This window comes from Manis javanica, chromosome 2 (genome assembly GCF_040802235.1).
Source record: "Manis javanica isolate MJ-LG chromosome 2, MJ_LKY, whole genome shotgun sequence".
NCBI classification, from domain to species: Eukaryota; Metazoa; Chordata; class Mammalia; order Pholidota; family Manidae; genus Manis; species Manis javanica.
In genome coordinates this window covers 98,217,430-98,229,549 of record NC_133157.1, presented here as the reverse complement: position 1 = coordinate 98,229,549, position 12,120 = coordinate 98,217,430, and the positions used below count along the sequence as shown (strand labels likewise).

At 35.7% G+C, this 12,120-nt stretch overlaps 1 protein-coding gene across 15 annotated transcripts in view; it reads left to right on the top strand.

The window, feature by feature from the left end:
- CREM (cAMP responsive element modulator) overlaps positions 1-12,120 on the top strand; it is a 72,149-nt gene that overhangs the window by 21,548 nt on the left and 38,481 nt on the right. For 11 of the 15 annotated variants that reach the window (XM_017653460.3, XM_017653456.3, XM_017653458.3 and 8 more), the window contains one exon: positions 5,006-5,129. The exons of the other annotated variants lie outside the window; for them this stretch is intronic. In XM_017653460.3, coding sequence (XP_017508949.1) covers positions 5,006-5,129 — 124 coding nt within the window. The remainder of the gene's footprint in view (positions 1-5,005; positions 5,130-12,120) is intronic. 15 annotated transcript variants of the gene reach the window in all.

Here is a 12,120-nt window from a genome sequence, read left to right as displayed (position 1 = left end):
CTAGCTAGAGAAGGACTTCTAGTTCAGGGGATTTGTGTATATGTGTGTGATTGAGGAGACATGGACATGTTTAAATTTTGTGGGGAGGAAACCAGAGACAGGAAAGGGTATAATGCTCCTGAAGAGAGATCCAGAGGACAGATAGAGGAATTTAAAGAGTGGGGAGGCAAGAGGATAGGGAAAATGATGGGTGTAGGTCTAAGTGGATTTGTTGATTTGGTGTCAGGATGTTGAGGAAGTTCTCATCTGAAACAGGAGGCAAGGTCTTATGTTGAGTGTAGGTGGAAGGTGAGCTCAAGGATTTGAGACTAGGGAGAAAATTTGAAACAGTTGTAGAGAATGGGATGGTAAGCTTATTAAGGACACAATATGATTGTCACCCATGTGAGGTTGAAAACCATGAATTCAATAGCCTTAATAAAACTGTTCTGTAATTTTATTCAGTATTGTTCATCAGCCTTGGTGTGGATATACAGGAGACAAAGTTGGTTTTATCTGAGATTCATATTTACCAAGCAGATATAACACAAGGAAAAGGGTAAGAGAATTTAGGATATTGGGGAACAAGAGTTAAAATGAGAAACCATGGATTCTAAGATGAAAAGATAGGATATGAAGAAAAGGGGAGGCTGATGGAAAGGGAGAAGGTGGTCTGGAGATTTCAGTGTGGTGGGGGAATGGAAGGAGGGTGCAATCTGGGGAGGTGGGATTGGTAGAGTGGGATGTCAGAGTGAGTTCAGAGATAAAGCCTTTTGGGACATAGACAATATCCAATGTATGGTCAGCCACTTGAGTACCTGGATGAAGTAGAGTAGAGAAAGTCATTGAACCGAGGCGTCAGGGTGAGGAACGAGTCCCTCCCATTGAGTGTTGAACATAATACAGGATAATGGATGGGGATGGTGCTTAAGTCAGATGCCAGAGTCTTCAGCTTATATCCTGGATAAGAGTAGGTGCTGATTACCATATGGATGAGTATAGGATGGTATACTTGATTACCTCAGCCTCAATGGAACAAGGGTATTCACAAAGGGCTGAGGAGGAACAGCTGGGAAATAGTGGGGAGCAAAGAGTCAAAGAGTCAACATTCCGATCTTGACTGGGTTTGGGTAGATGAGCAGCTCCCTCTTGAGAGGGCTGTGGGGGGCTTTAGGATTCCAGATAACACATTGTAAAGGCTTGGAAGGAGAATGGAGAAGGACACACTGGTGAGGAGAATACAGATGAAATATGGGTCACAGCTTATACTTTTGATGTGGTTGGGATCTAGGAACAGGAGGTATAGATAGATTGATTCTGCCATGGGTGAGGGGGCTTCCCAGTGTAGTCTTGGCTGATGGGGAGGCCCTTGTCTGTGACATGTGGTGTCTATAGAGTGCATGGCAGCCATTGTGAGGAATGGCGACTCAGCTGCTTGGTCCAGTGCTGGGGGTGATGTCAAGCATCACGAGGAGGATGAATAGGAGTGGCTGCTGTCATTCCATTTCTGCAGTTCTTCACTAAGAGGCTGAGGGCCTCATGACACCCTGATTTCACTGATACTTAGCTATGTAGGTTTTTTTATAGCTGATTTGTCACTGAGACAAATGATTCCAGATTTGGAGCTGGAAAAGATAGACTAGAAAATCTTAACTGTAAACAAGAACCGTTAAAAGGGCAGGGACAGGTGTCTGAAAACTCCCAAGTTGAGGTACTCAATAGGAGAGAGTGTGCATAGATTCAGATTTGGTAGCCATCTGCATGTAGGACTGAAGAAGCCATAGTATGTACATTGAAAAACAAGGGCAAAGGACAAAGGATTGAACTTTGAGAAATAACCCAGGGGAAAAAGGGAACAGTTTAGGTGATTGTATGAGGTAATGTACATAAAAACACTTCCATGTATATAACATTTTGAAATGTTTAATACCTTATGTAGTCTTTTTTATGTCTCAAAAAATGAATCCTGAATAGTTTAGGTTTACCTTTTTAAGCATTAGAGCTTTTATTTATTTATTTTTATTTTTAAATTAAGGTATATTTATATACAATCTTATGAGGGTTTCACATGAACATCATTGTGATTCAACATTCACCCATATTGTCAAGTCCCTCCCACAACACCCCACTGCAGTCACTGTCTGTCAGCATAGTAAGATACTATATAGAGTCATTACTTATCTGTGTTAGAGCTTTTTTTAATGGGAGTCTTCCTGGATTCTATTATGTGTATGACTGTTAAAGTATACAAAGTATAAGTAACCTTTTATTGATTATTCAAAATAGTTATTGAAAGTATCAGTTATTGAATTTTAACTCAAATCTTTCAATTTTTTGTGTATGAGGAACTAGGCAACTTTTCCCAATTGCCACACACTTGGAATTCTTGATCTGTTATTCTACAGTTTCTCCCCCACCCTCCATTGTCAGCTATCACTTCTTATATCTGGTATATTTAGAAGCCAGACAATGAGAATTGCATTTGAAATAAAGATGAATGGGTTTTCAAGTATAAACCAGAAGAGGGTCTCTTCCTTGTAGAAATTATAGTGTATGGACTTCGGGCCATTGGTTTCGCCTCTGGGCAGACAGCTTTTGCTTCATGTCTGGTTCTTGACTGAATTCTATGTAGATATCAAATAGTTGAAACTTTATATAATGAAGATGGACTCCATAGATACTGAAGGACTGAAGGACTTAGAGTAGAGGAGGCATTTGAGTGAGGTGGACATTTTTTTCTCTCTAGAGGGAAAGCTATTCTTACTCTGTTTCCATCCAACCTTTTCAGGTGTACTTCTATTAGTCCTACTCTGTCTCCTCCCAACTAAATCTAAGTAGGCTTCTCTGTCACCTAGATTCTCTACTACAGTCAGTTGATCTGTTTCCAAACACACTCTGTCTTTTCCTTCCTCTCAGAGTCCTCCTTTCCTTTTCCATCTGCTGAAGTCCTCCTCATCCTTTAATATACAATTCATAATGGCCTCATCCTCAGGCCAACTTAGTCTTCTCTTCTGTTTCCCAAAGCATTTCCTTCACACAATTTAAGAAGTTACTTTACTTGTATTCGTAACTGATCTACTTGATAGAATTTACATGTAATCTAAGTTTTTGGCAAATTTTAGTATACATTTGAATCTCTTGGATATAAAAAATTAGATTCCCCTAGAAAGTCCGAGTTATAGATTTGGGGTTGAGCCTGGGAATCTGCCTTTTTTTTTTAACAAGCACATTGTTTAATTCTGATACAGGTTGTCCAAGGACCATGGTGTGAGAAACCAAGGACTGAATAGTGAATGAATTCCTTCAGGGCAAGGGTTGTGACTTACCCATTTTTGTACCTTTGGGCCTGTTATGTTGATGGTGCTTAATGAATGTTTCTAAAATGAGTAGAGTTTACTGGGCCTTTCACAATGTAATAATTGAGTTAAGACTCAAGTTCTTGGCAGAGCCTTAAGAGAGCTTTTAATGAAGGAATAGCATAAGACAACATTTCTCAAGTTGTTTCCAAAACACTTCTGCTAGGATGTGTTCTGTGGATAAAGGTTTTTGGTGGTCATACTTCTAGAAAACGCTGCCTGTTGGATGTGCATGCTCCACCCTTCTCAAGGCACACTGGCACATTTAGGCTGCTGAGAAGTTCTACAGCAAAGAAACCCTTTTAATCCCAGATATTTAAGATTTTTTCACTAAGCTTTGACCCTACCTCTTTTCTCAGATACTACCTTTCTGTATCCTGCAGAACTAAGATTCTGAGGTATTCTCCTTGGGAACATCTACATTGTATTATACTATATCATATTATAAAGTATTTTATTATATCGTGCTAACATAAAAGTGAAGTGGTAGGAATTGACTTTTTATGAATTGGAAAGCCATGCTGGGAAATAATAAGAAAAGAGAGAAAGGAATTGGGGAATTAAGAGGGAAAGACATTTGTTCATACTAGACTACAGATATTTATTTTTTATAATTCTAAGTTGTCGTGGTCAGTTTTAAGTGTTAAAATGATTGAACAATGAGAAGTAACTCTAGGTGTAGTACATAGACTATAGCAGACAGGTTTGAGAAGGAAGGTTTGGATTCAGGTAATAGCTATTGAAATGCAAAAGAAGGCATTAACTCAAAGACAGTAGATGAAGGATCTTTAGATCTGGTAACCAAGTCTGGAAAGACGTTGGGACATTTTAATTCAAAGTTCTAAATGTGTCTGCATAGTTTTTGGTTATATAGACTACTAAGGTGAAAATAATACATTGTAGTATTGATAATTAAAAAGCCGTACAACAGCAGGGAGTTCTTGTGAGTTTAAAAATTTTAATTTTGTTTATTTTGTTTGCATTTTATATTTTCTCCAAGTAAGGTAAAATTTATTATTATACAATTTGCCTTCTACCTAGAATGATTCTATATGGAAGTCACTAACTTGAAGTCATAGGCAAAAAACTGTCAAAAAAGTTTTTCCTAGAAAAATTGCATTCTCTTTAAGACACTGCAGAGCTGCTGGACAAGTGGTCAACTCTGAATGATTCAGTTTGAGAGGCTTGTTTATCAGAAACTACTTGGTGCTAACAAAAGCTGGACACATCTTTCTATTATAATGCATTTAGACAATGGGGAAATTCTTTAGTACTACATCATATTATAAAGCAAGTATATTAGGCTTTGAGAGTAATAGAGTATTTATACTTCATGTAAAATTGAAAACCTATATTTATTGCTCATCTATGCTAGAGGATAAACATAATTATCAAGAAGACTTTATTATTTTAAGATTAAAACATTTTTTTAAATAAACAAATTCCAATAAAGCATTTGCAGTGCTTGTTAGTGTTCATGTCTAAGGAGTAGGGAAAGTGTCTTAAATTTGGAGAGTCAGGACTCTGCCACTGACTCTGCCACTGAACCTATTTCTTGAAAAAATAGAATAGTACAATTTGATGACAGAAATGACTATCAGAAAGCTCGATAAAAACCGAAATATTTCAGATAGGGCCTTAATACTTCTTCCTTTTTATTGTCTTTTCAGACAAATGACGATGGAAACAATTGAATCTCAGCAGGATGGAAGTGTAACAGAGTCTATGGCAGGGAGCAAATCTGCTCATATGCAAACCCAGACTGGTCAAAATTCAATCCCTACCTTAGCTCAGGTAAATTAAACATAGACAAGAGGCAGGCTCTGATGAAAGTCAAACTGTATGGAAATGAGAATTATATGCAGCATCTGCACACAGTGTTTAGAATGCTAGTAGCTGTGTGGAGGTTGGATTGGAAGTCGGTGAGTCAGTGGTGGGGATACCATTTGGGTGGAGTCATAGTACAGAGCAGTGGCAAGATTTTCACAGCATCTTGAAGGGGGAGAATAGGAAGTACCCAATGGCTGACTGTAAGGTCCAGGGATTGTCTCAGGCCAAACTGTTCCTGTGAGATTTCTTCTTTCCCAAGGCTGACCCCATGCACCCAGCCTGCTTTCTTTCCTCTTTTAAGCTTCTAACACCCACTTGCTCCCTGGGGGTTTTTTTCTCACAAGTTTTCTGTGGAGCTGTATCTCCCTGGCAACACCCTTCTTTGTTACCCTGAGAGACAGGCCCGCAGCCTTTTGTTATTCAAAAAAAAAAAAGAAAGAAAGGTAAAAAAGCAGCCTTTTTCTTATTAAAAATATACATGTTCATGGTAGAATATTAATAAAAATATGTTCTTATAAAGAAAAAACTAAAATGATCCATAATGTTAACATCCAGAAATTTAATCATTGTTAGCACTTTGGTGTATATCCTTTAGTCTTTTGTCTGTGTGAATAGGCTAGAATGCACATGTATTTTTTCATGAATTTGGGATCTTCTAGAGTTTTTATACACATGATTCCTGATCTGTAACTCTGCTGTTTTTTGTTGAAATGGTAGTTGAAAGTTGAAATCTTCCTTCTGCCGTCACTTCCTTCCTTTTACATACAAGCTCACTGACCTCTACACATGCCTTTCCTCCAGCCTTCTCTGCTTGCACAGTCAAAACAACACATCTTCCTTATCTAAAAATGATAATTTGCAGTTCTGAGGACCTTCAGCCTGTGTGACACCCAGATCTATGAGCCTCTGTCAGAAGTTGCTAAGGAGTTCAAGTAACACGAAGTCTGAAAAATAACCTTGGATTTATGAGATTTTAGGCTTAAATAGGAGTGCAGTGATCAGAATATTGGTTTTAGTAGGTTAGAGAATAAGCAAGAGGAAGGGGAAGTGGAAATTTGAGGTATAGATTCTTCAATAAATTTTTCTGTGAAATAGTGGAGAAATATGGGTCACTGAGACAAAGGAGTGAGACCTGGGCTGTGGGAAATTTGAGAGTGTTTTGTATAAAATAGAAGGGAGATAGAGATTCCTGAGAAGGCTGAGTCACAGACCTAGAAAAAGCCTTGGGTTTACATATATGATGCTCCTTTCTTTAAAAATGTCAAATATATGTAATGTTGATGTTTGTTTAATCTGGAGAACAAATTCATGGACTTGCTATGTTGTTCTATTTTTCTACGTATTTTAAATTTTGATAAAAAACAAAGCTATGGTTTTTATCTTTCACATATTGGGAAGGTTAAGAGATTAAGAAGTAACCAGTATGCTGATTCATTGATTATTTTGGTTAACTAAGAGTTTCCTCTATGTCATGCATGGATCATTATTTTTCAAAGAATTAAGATGCAATTCTTAGCAGTCAAAATTTTCTAAACATAATTTCCAATTTAGATTCTTGTGATACCTGAAGCTGTTCATTTATGAGTGTTCATTTATTATTATGCCATATTTTAGAATAGAAAGATTAGGAAATCAAGTTGAAATCTTTATTAAACCTATAATGTATGCTAAAAGTGACTGGCTCTTCTGAATAATTCCTGATGACATTGTATTTACTTGTCTCTTGTTACATTTTCTTCAAACTAAAGGACTGTAAATTCCTGAATGTTTTCGACTTAATTCAATTTTGTATAAAGAGGAATTTATAACACTTTCCTTTTTACATGGTCAAATTATTAAAAAGTATGAAAACAAAAGTTGTGACCAGAAGATTCTGTCAGCTTGATCCTTTGCATCTGGTCATTTGATAGTAGCGTTGAGTACCTTGGCCTTTCCAAAGCTTCTCCTAATCAAGTTTATTCTGATAATCATCTATTTACAAAGCTCTGACACCTTGAGCTTGGTCTTGGCCCTCAGGCCTCTCTCTTCTCCTGATTAGTTGAGGGGAGACAGTAATGTACCAAGGGAGGCTGGGGTTTTCAGTTTTCCGTTTTTCCATTTTATAACCTCCCAGATATAAATGCAGCCTTTCCTTTCTATCTTTATTCAAAAGTAAGTAAAAGTCATAGGGGTGATAATGTCAAAGAGCTGAAAGCAGGAGTTGCCATAAAGAAATCCTGGGTTGGTAAATAATTGGGTTTAAATACTGTGACTTGTATTTCTTCTTGCCTGTTATTTTTTATATTGACTGATTTTTAATTGAAGCTGCCACCTTGTTTGTTAAGTGTATGTGTTGACATTATAAGACTAGATTCCATCCCTCTCTCCCCCTGGAAAAACTCTTGGTAATAAATTAGAGAGAGTATTTAAAATAAGCCAGGAGGAAACGCTTCCCGAAGTAAAAATGGTGCAAAGCAAAATTACTGTATACAAAATTGTTTTTAAATTGTCACGCTTAAATCCTCTGGAAATAAGATAATCTTTAATTGGGTAATGGGAAGTTAAAATTTCTTCTGTGGTGAAAGATTTCAAACAATAATGCTCCCACATATGTGTATAAACTTAATAATCATTAAGATTTTGTAGCAATTGCCTCATCTCTTTTTTTTATTTTTATTGAAGTATGTTAAGCAGTTCTGCAGATCTCAGACTTCATGCCATTTCACTTCTACTTACTTCTGGGTATGCAGCTCTTAAAAGATGATGGACATTTTTAAATATAACCAAATGTCACAGTCAAACCTAATAAAACCAATAATTCTTTGGAGTAATGTGCACTCTACATTCACATTTCCCAGTTTTTCTCACAAATGTGTAATTTACTCTAAGAAGAAACAGGGATGACACCCTAAACTTTGCTTGTTCCCAGTCTCCTGGGAATTGATAATCCAAGCAAGAAGATACAGACAGAGCCACTAGGAAGGATAGCTTTCATACTAGCTTTCTAGAGCTTCATTCTTTATAGCTACTGAGGAAGCCGGTGTAGCAGCTGAATGTGACACCTTGACTCTGAAAGCTAAATAACTCTTATTTGTAAATACAGTCCTCAAGGTTTCAGCAGAGGTAGAAAGGAAGGATGAAAGAAGCAGAATCACAAGAGTCACAGACCTGGAAAGAAACTTTGGAGTCAGGGTTAGCATAGTGCCTCAGAAGAATTAGTTCTAGTATAAAATTTAACCTTTCTGAGGCCCTGTATATTTTTGGAAACAAGGAGATTCCAGAGAGCAGAGAGAGGCAGTAGGGAATGTTGTTCAGGGATTGTGCTCCACACTTCTCCGTTCTTATCCTCTCTGTTCTAAATGGAAACAGTATATAAAAAAGCACCACAGATTAGAGCCCTGGCATGCGATGAGGGATTGAAGTAGGAATGATTTAACAAGGATACATTTTAATGTGAGTTGTACATTTTCTATTTCAGTCTGGTGGAAAATGGGAATGCCATTTCTCATGTTTTGGTGAGCTGTGCAAAAAATCCAATCATCTTGGTCCTAAATAGGACCAGGAAGGTTATGGATGATGTCAGAAAACTAAACAAGCAACATTTGCTATTGATAATGGGTCAGCCACATTGTTTTATATATTAAAGGTGCCTGCATTGTGTCAGGTTGATTTCTTATACTTGCTGTCGGCTAAGTAGATCTAGTTTAAGCCCAGTGTTCAATTGAATCTTGTTTTTTAAACTTCAATATGCTAATTAACTTACTTGAAGGACTCTTACTGAGGGAGAGAAATGTTCCTCTTAAGATTTTTGAAATAAAAACTTCCATTTTACTGTTGACTTTCTTTCTGTTGGTCCTTATTTTCATATATTCCTTCGCCTGGCTGTTTTTCATTGCCCTGATTTAACTTTTTTGAATGTGGTATTAGTATTCACTTAGAATTATCCCCAAAAATGAACAAAAGTTGGAAGAAAAAAGTAAAATGGTGAATTTTTGTCAGTGAATGCTGGCTCTGCATTATGTGTTGTTCCTTAGTCAACTAGTTCAAGAAAATATACTGCTTAGAAATGTAACTCATTCTTGGAGGCAATTCAAGGTTTGAGGGACATACGTAAAAGTAATTTGTGAACTGTTAAAATTAGTGATTATTTTGTCCAGTTTGAACAAAAATTTGTTATACATCTGTACTCATATTTTGATAATTTTGCATGTTATCAAATAGATTTTTATTAAATAGTATATTATCAAATATCTAACAGATTGCTTTAAAGTTAGTTTTTGGCTTTAGAATGCACTGTATGTTTTCATCCCATCATATTAAAAGTCATGATACTTTGCTTTGAATAAAACTTGATGTTTCAAAGGTAATTTCAACAGGTATGAAAGCAATTGAAGTCAAATTTTTTGTGAAGAGATTTTTGTTTTTTATATTCTTACCAATCAGAAAAACATACAAATTTGTTTCAGTGTTTGGGAGATTGTTAAAGATCCCCTGTCTTTTGTTTCTATGAGGTTTGGTACCTTTTGCTTGATGTTCCAGTTCTCCTTAGTTTTAGTAACAGGTGTTTTACCAGTAGCAGTAATGGAAAAATAACTGTGTATAAACACAGTTTTTCTTTTTACCCTTGTCTCTGATTTTTTCTAGTAAAACAGTAGGATAGGGGGAGGGGATAGGGAGGAGCAGTTATGTTTCAGGGGTATAAAGTTTCAGATTTGCAAGATGAAATATTCTGGGGTTCTATTTCACAGCAGCATGGATATACTTATTACTGAACTGTTCACTTAAAAAATGGGTAAGATAGTAAATTTTATTTTATGTACTTTTTTACTACACACACACAAAGAATAAGAATGAAAAGACATTAAAATTTGAAAAAAGGAAACTTTTTGTAATTTCTTCTTTGAATAAGATTCAGAGATTTACTTTGCCTTATTTTAATTTTTGTTATTATAATCTTTGCAAACTCCAAATTCTTAAAGAAATTATATTGGGATAACACAGAGACTTTGGGAAAGTTTTGCTTCATTGATTCTGTAATGACAATATTGTAATAATGCTCTTCAGAAATGTGAGTTTTCTGAGCCCTATCAGAGTTACAACTTTGATGGTCCTCCAAAACAGCATGGGAGAGAAGAGCATGGTTATGGTATCAAATGTATTAAGTAAAGACAGTATCAGATGAAGGTGGTGCAAGCAGAAATATCTTAGAAAAAAACACTTGCCTTTAAAGAGGTATGCTCTATAAGCAGTAGGCCTCTGTTTACTGTATATAATTGTATTTGTGCATATATGCCATATACACAGTACTGTGCAGTACTATTGTATATATGCATATATACCATATACTGTTACTCCTTCATTATTCAGAGGCAGATAAGATAGTTTCATATTAGATCTCAACTCAGCTTCTGACCTTGGGTGTGTGAAAAACATTGAATAATTGAAATTTTATCCATTTTGATATATTAGTAATTGTTTCCTTATGATTCCTGGCACCAAAAGCTATTGTACGTGTTGAACTATAATTCTAAAGCCAAGAGTACAAGAACACCCAGAGCTATAGAATTATGTCTTATGAGATGAAGAAATCAGTCCCATTGCCTTTGGTAAGATCAGTTTATGAGTGTTTTCCTGGCAAGAAGCCAGTTAATTATTATACCTACCAAATTTGTGGTCATAGGTACTATTTTCTTGTTGTTGGGGGTAAGAATACGTGAAATCTGCAATGTTAACAAGTTTAAGTGTACTGTTTAGTAGTGTTAAGTATATTCACATTGTTATGAAACGCAGCTCCAGAATTTTTCATCTTATAAACCTAAAACTCTTCCCATTGAAAAACAACTTACTTTTGCCCCTCTTGTCAGCCCCTGGCAACCACCATTGTATCTTCTGTTTCTATGAATTTGCCTATTTTTAAATATTTCATCTAAGTGGAATCATCACTATTTGTCTTCTAGCGACTGACTTATTTCACTTAGCTTGATGTCCTCAGGGTTCATCCACATTGTGGTATGTGATAGGATTTCTTTCCTTTTTAAGGCTGAATAATATTTCTTTACAAAGCCACATTTCGTTTATTACTAGTACTTTTTCATTGAAGTATCAATGATATACAATCTTGTGATGGTTTCAAATACACAACTATTACTGGTATTTTTAAGGTTGTTTTGCCAATTCAGTATTCTTAAGCCCAGTGATTGGTAGAAGATGTAAGATTAATTCAAATGAATTACAGTTTGCTTCATAGACATTCCTATAAAGAGCTGACTTCTCTCAGAAATAACTATTAATAAGTGATTTTAGGTATTCATTCTGTAGTGTTTGGCTTTTGGCATATGCACTGCTTCATTAACAGAAGAGATCAGTGCTATTGTTAAGAGTAGTTTGAATGTCCTCTGCCCTTATATCTGCTGGGTAAATGCCATTTTGGCTCAGGATCTCATTGCAACTTCCTTCACTCTGTGCATTCATTACTTGGAAATACATTTGGCTAGTAAACTATGATCAGTTTTGGTTTCCAAATGTAAGATTGATTTTTTAAAGTTCAGGAACTAAAAGAATTTTGACTTCTATTAAAGCACATGTTCATTTTCATAGTACTTTTAAACATATTATGATAAGTGAAACATCTCTTATTGGTTAGAATATAAAACAATGCTCTAACTGCTATACACAGGAAATTCAAGTCACTATAAGGATTCGCTAGGTGAAACAAATTAGTTACAGCATTGTTTTTCAAAGAATAAAGAACCCCTAATTTTAATTTGTCCTTAGCTGATCATCACTGCTTATTGGAAGTATTATCAAAATTAACTGTATAATTAAGAATGTCTTGATTCTTATATTTGTTTTGCTTTCAAAGAGGAGAGTTTTTAAAAAGAGACATAGTATTCAGCCATTTATATTTACAGTACAAGAAACAGTGATCCATTTTGTCCTTTGTATTCAGATTATAGATCTCAGATAGTATTTGAAG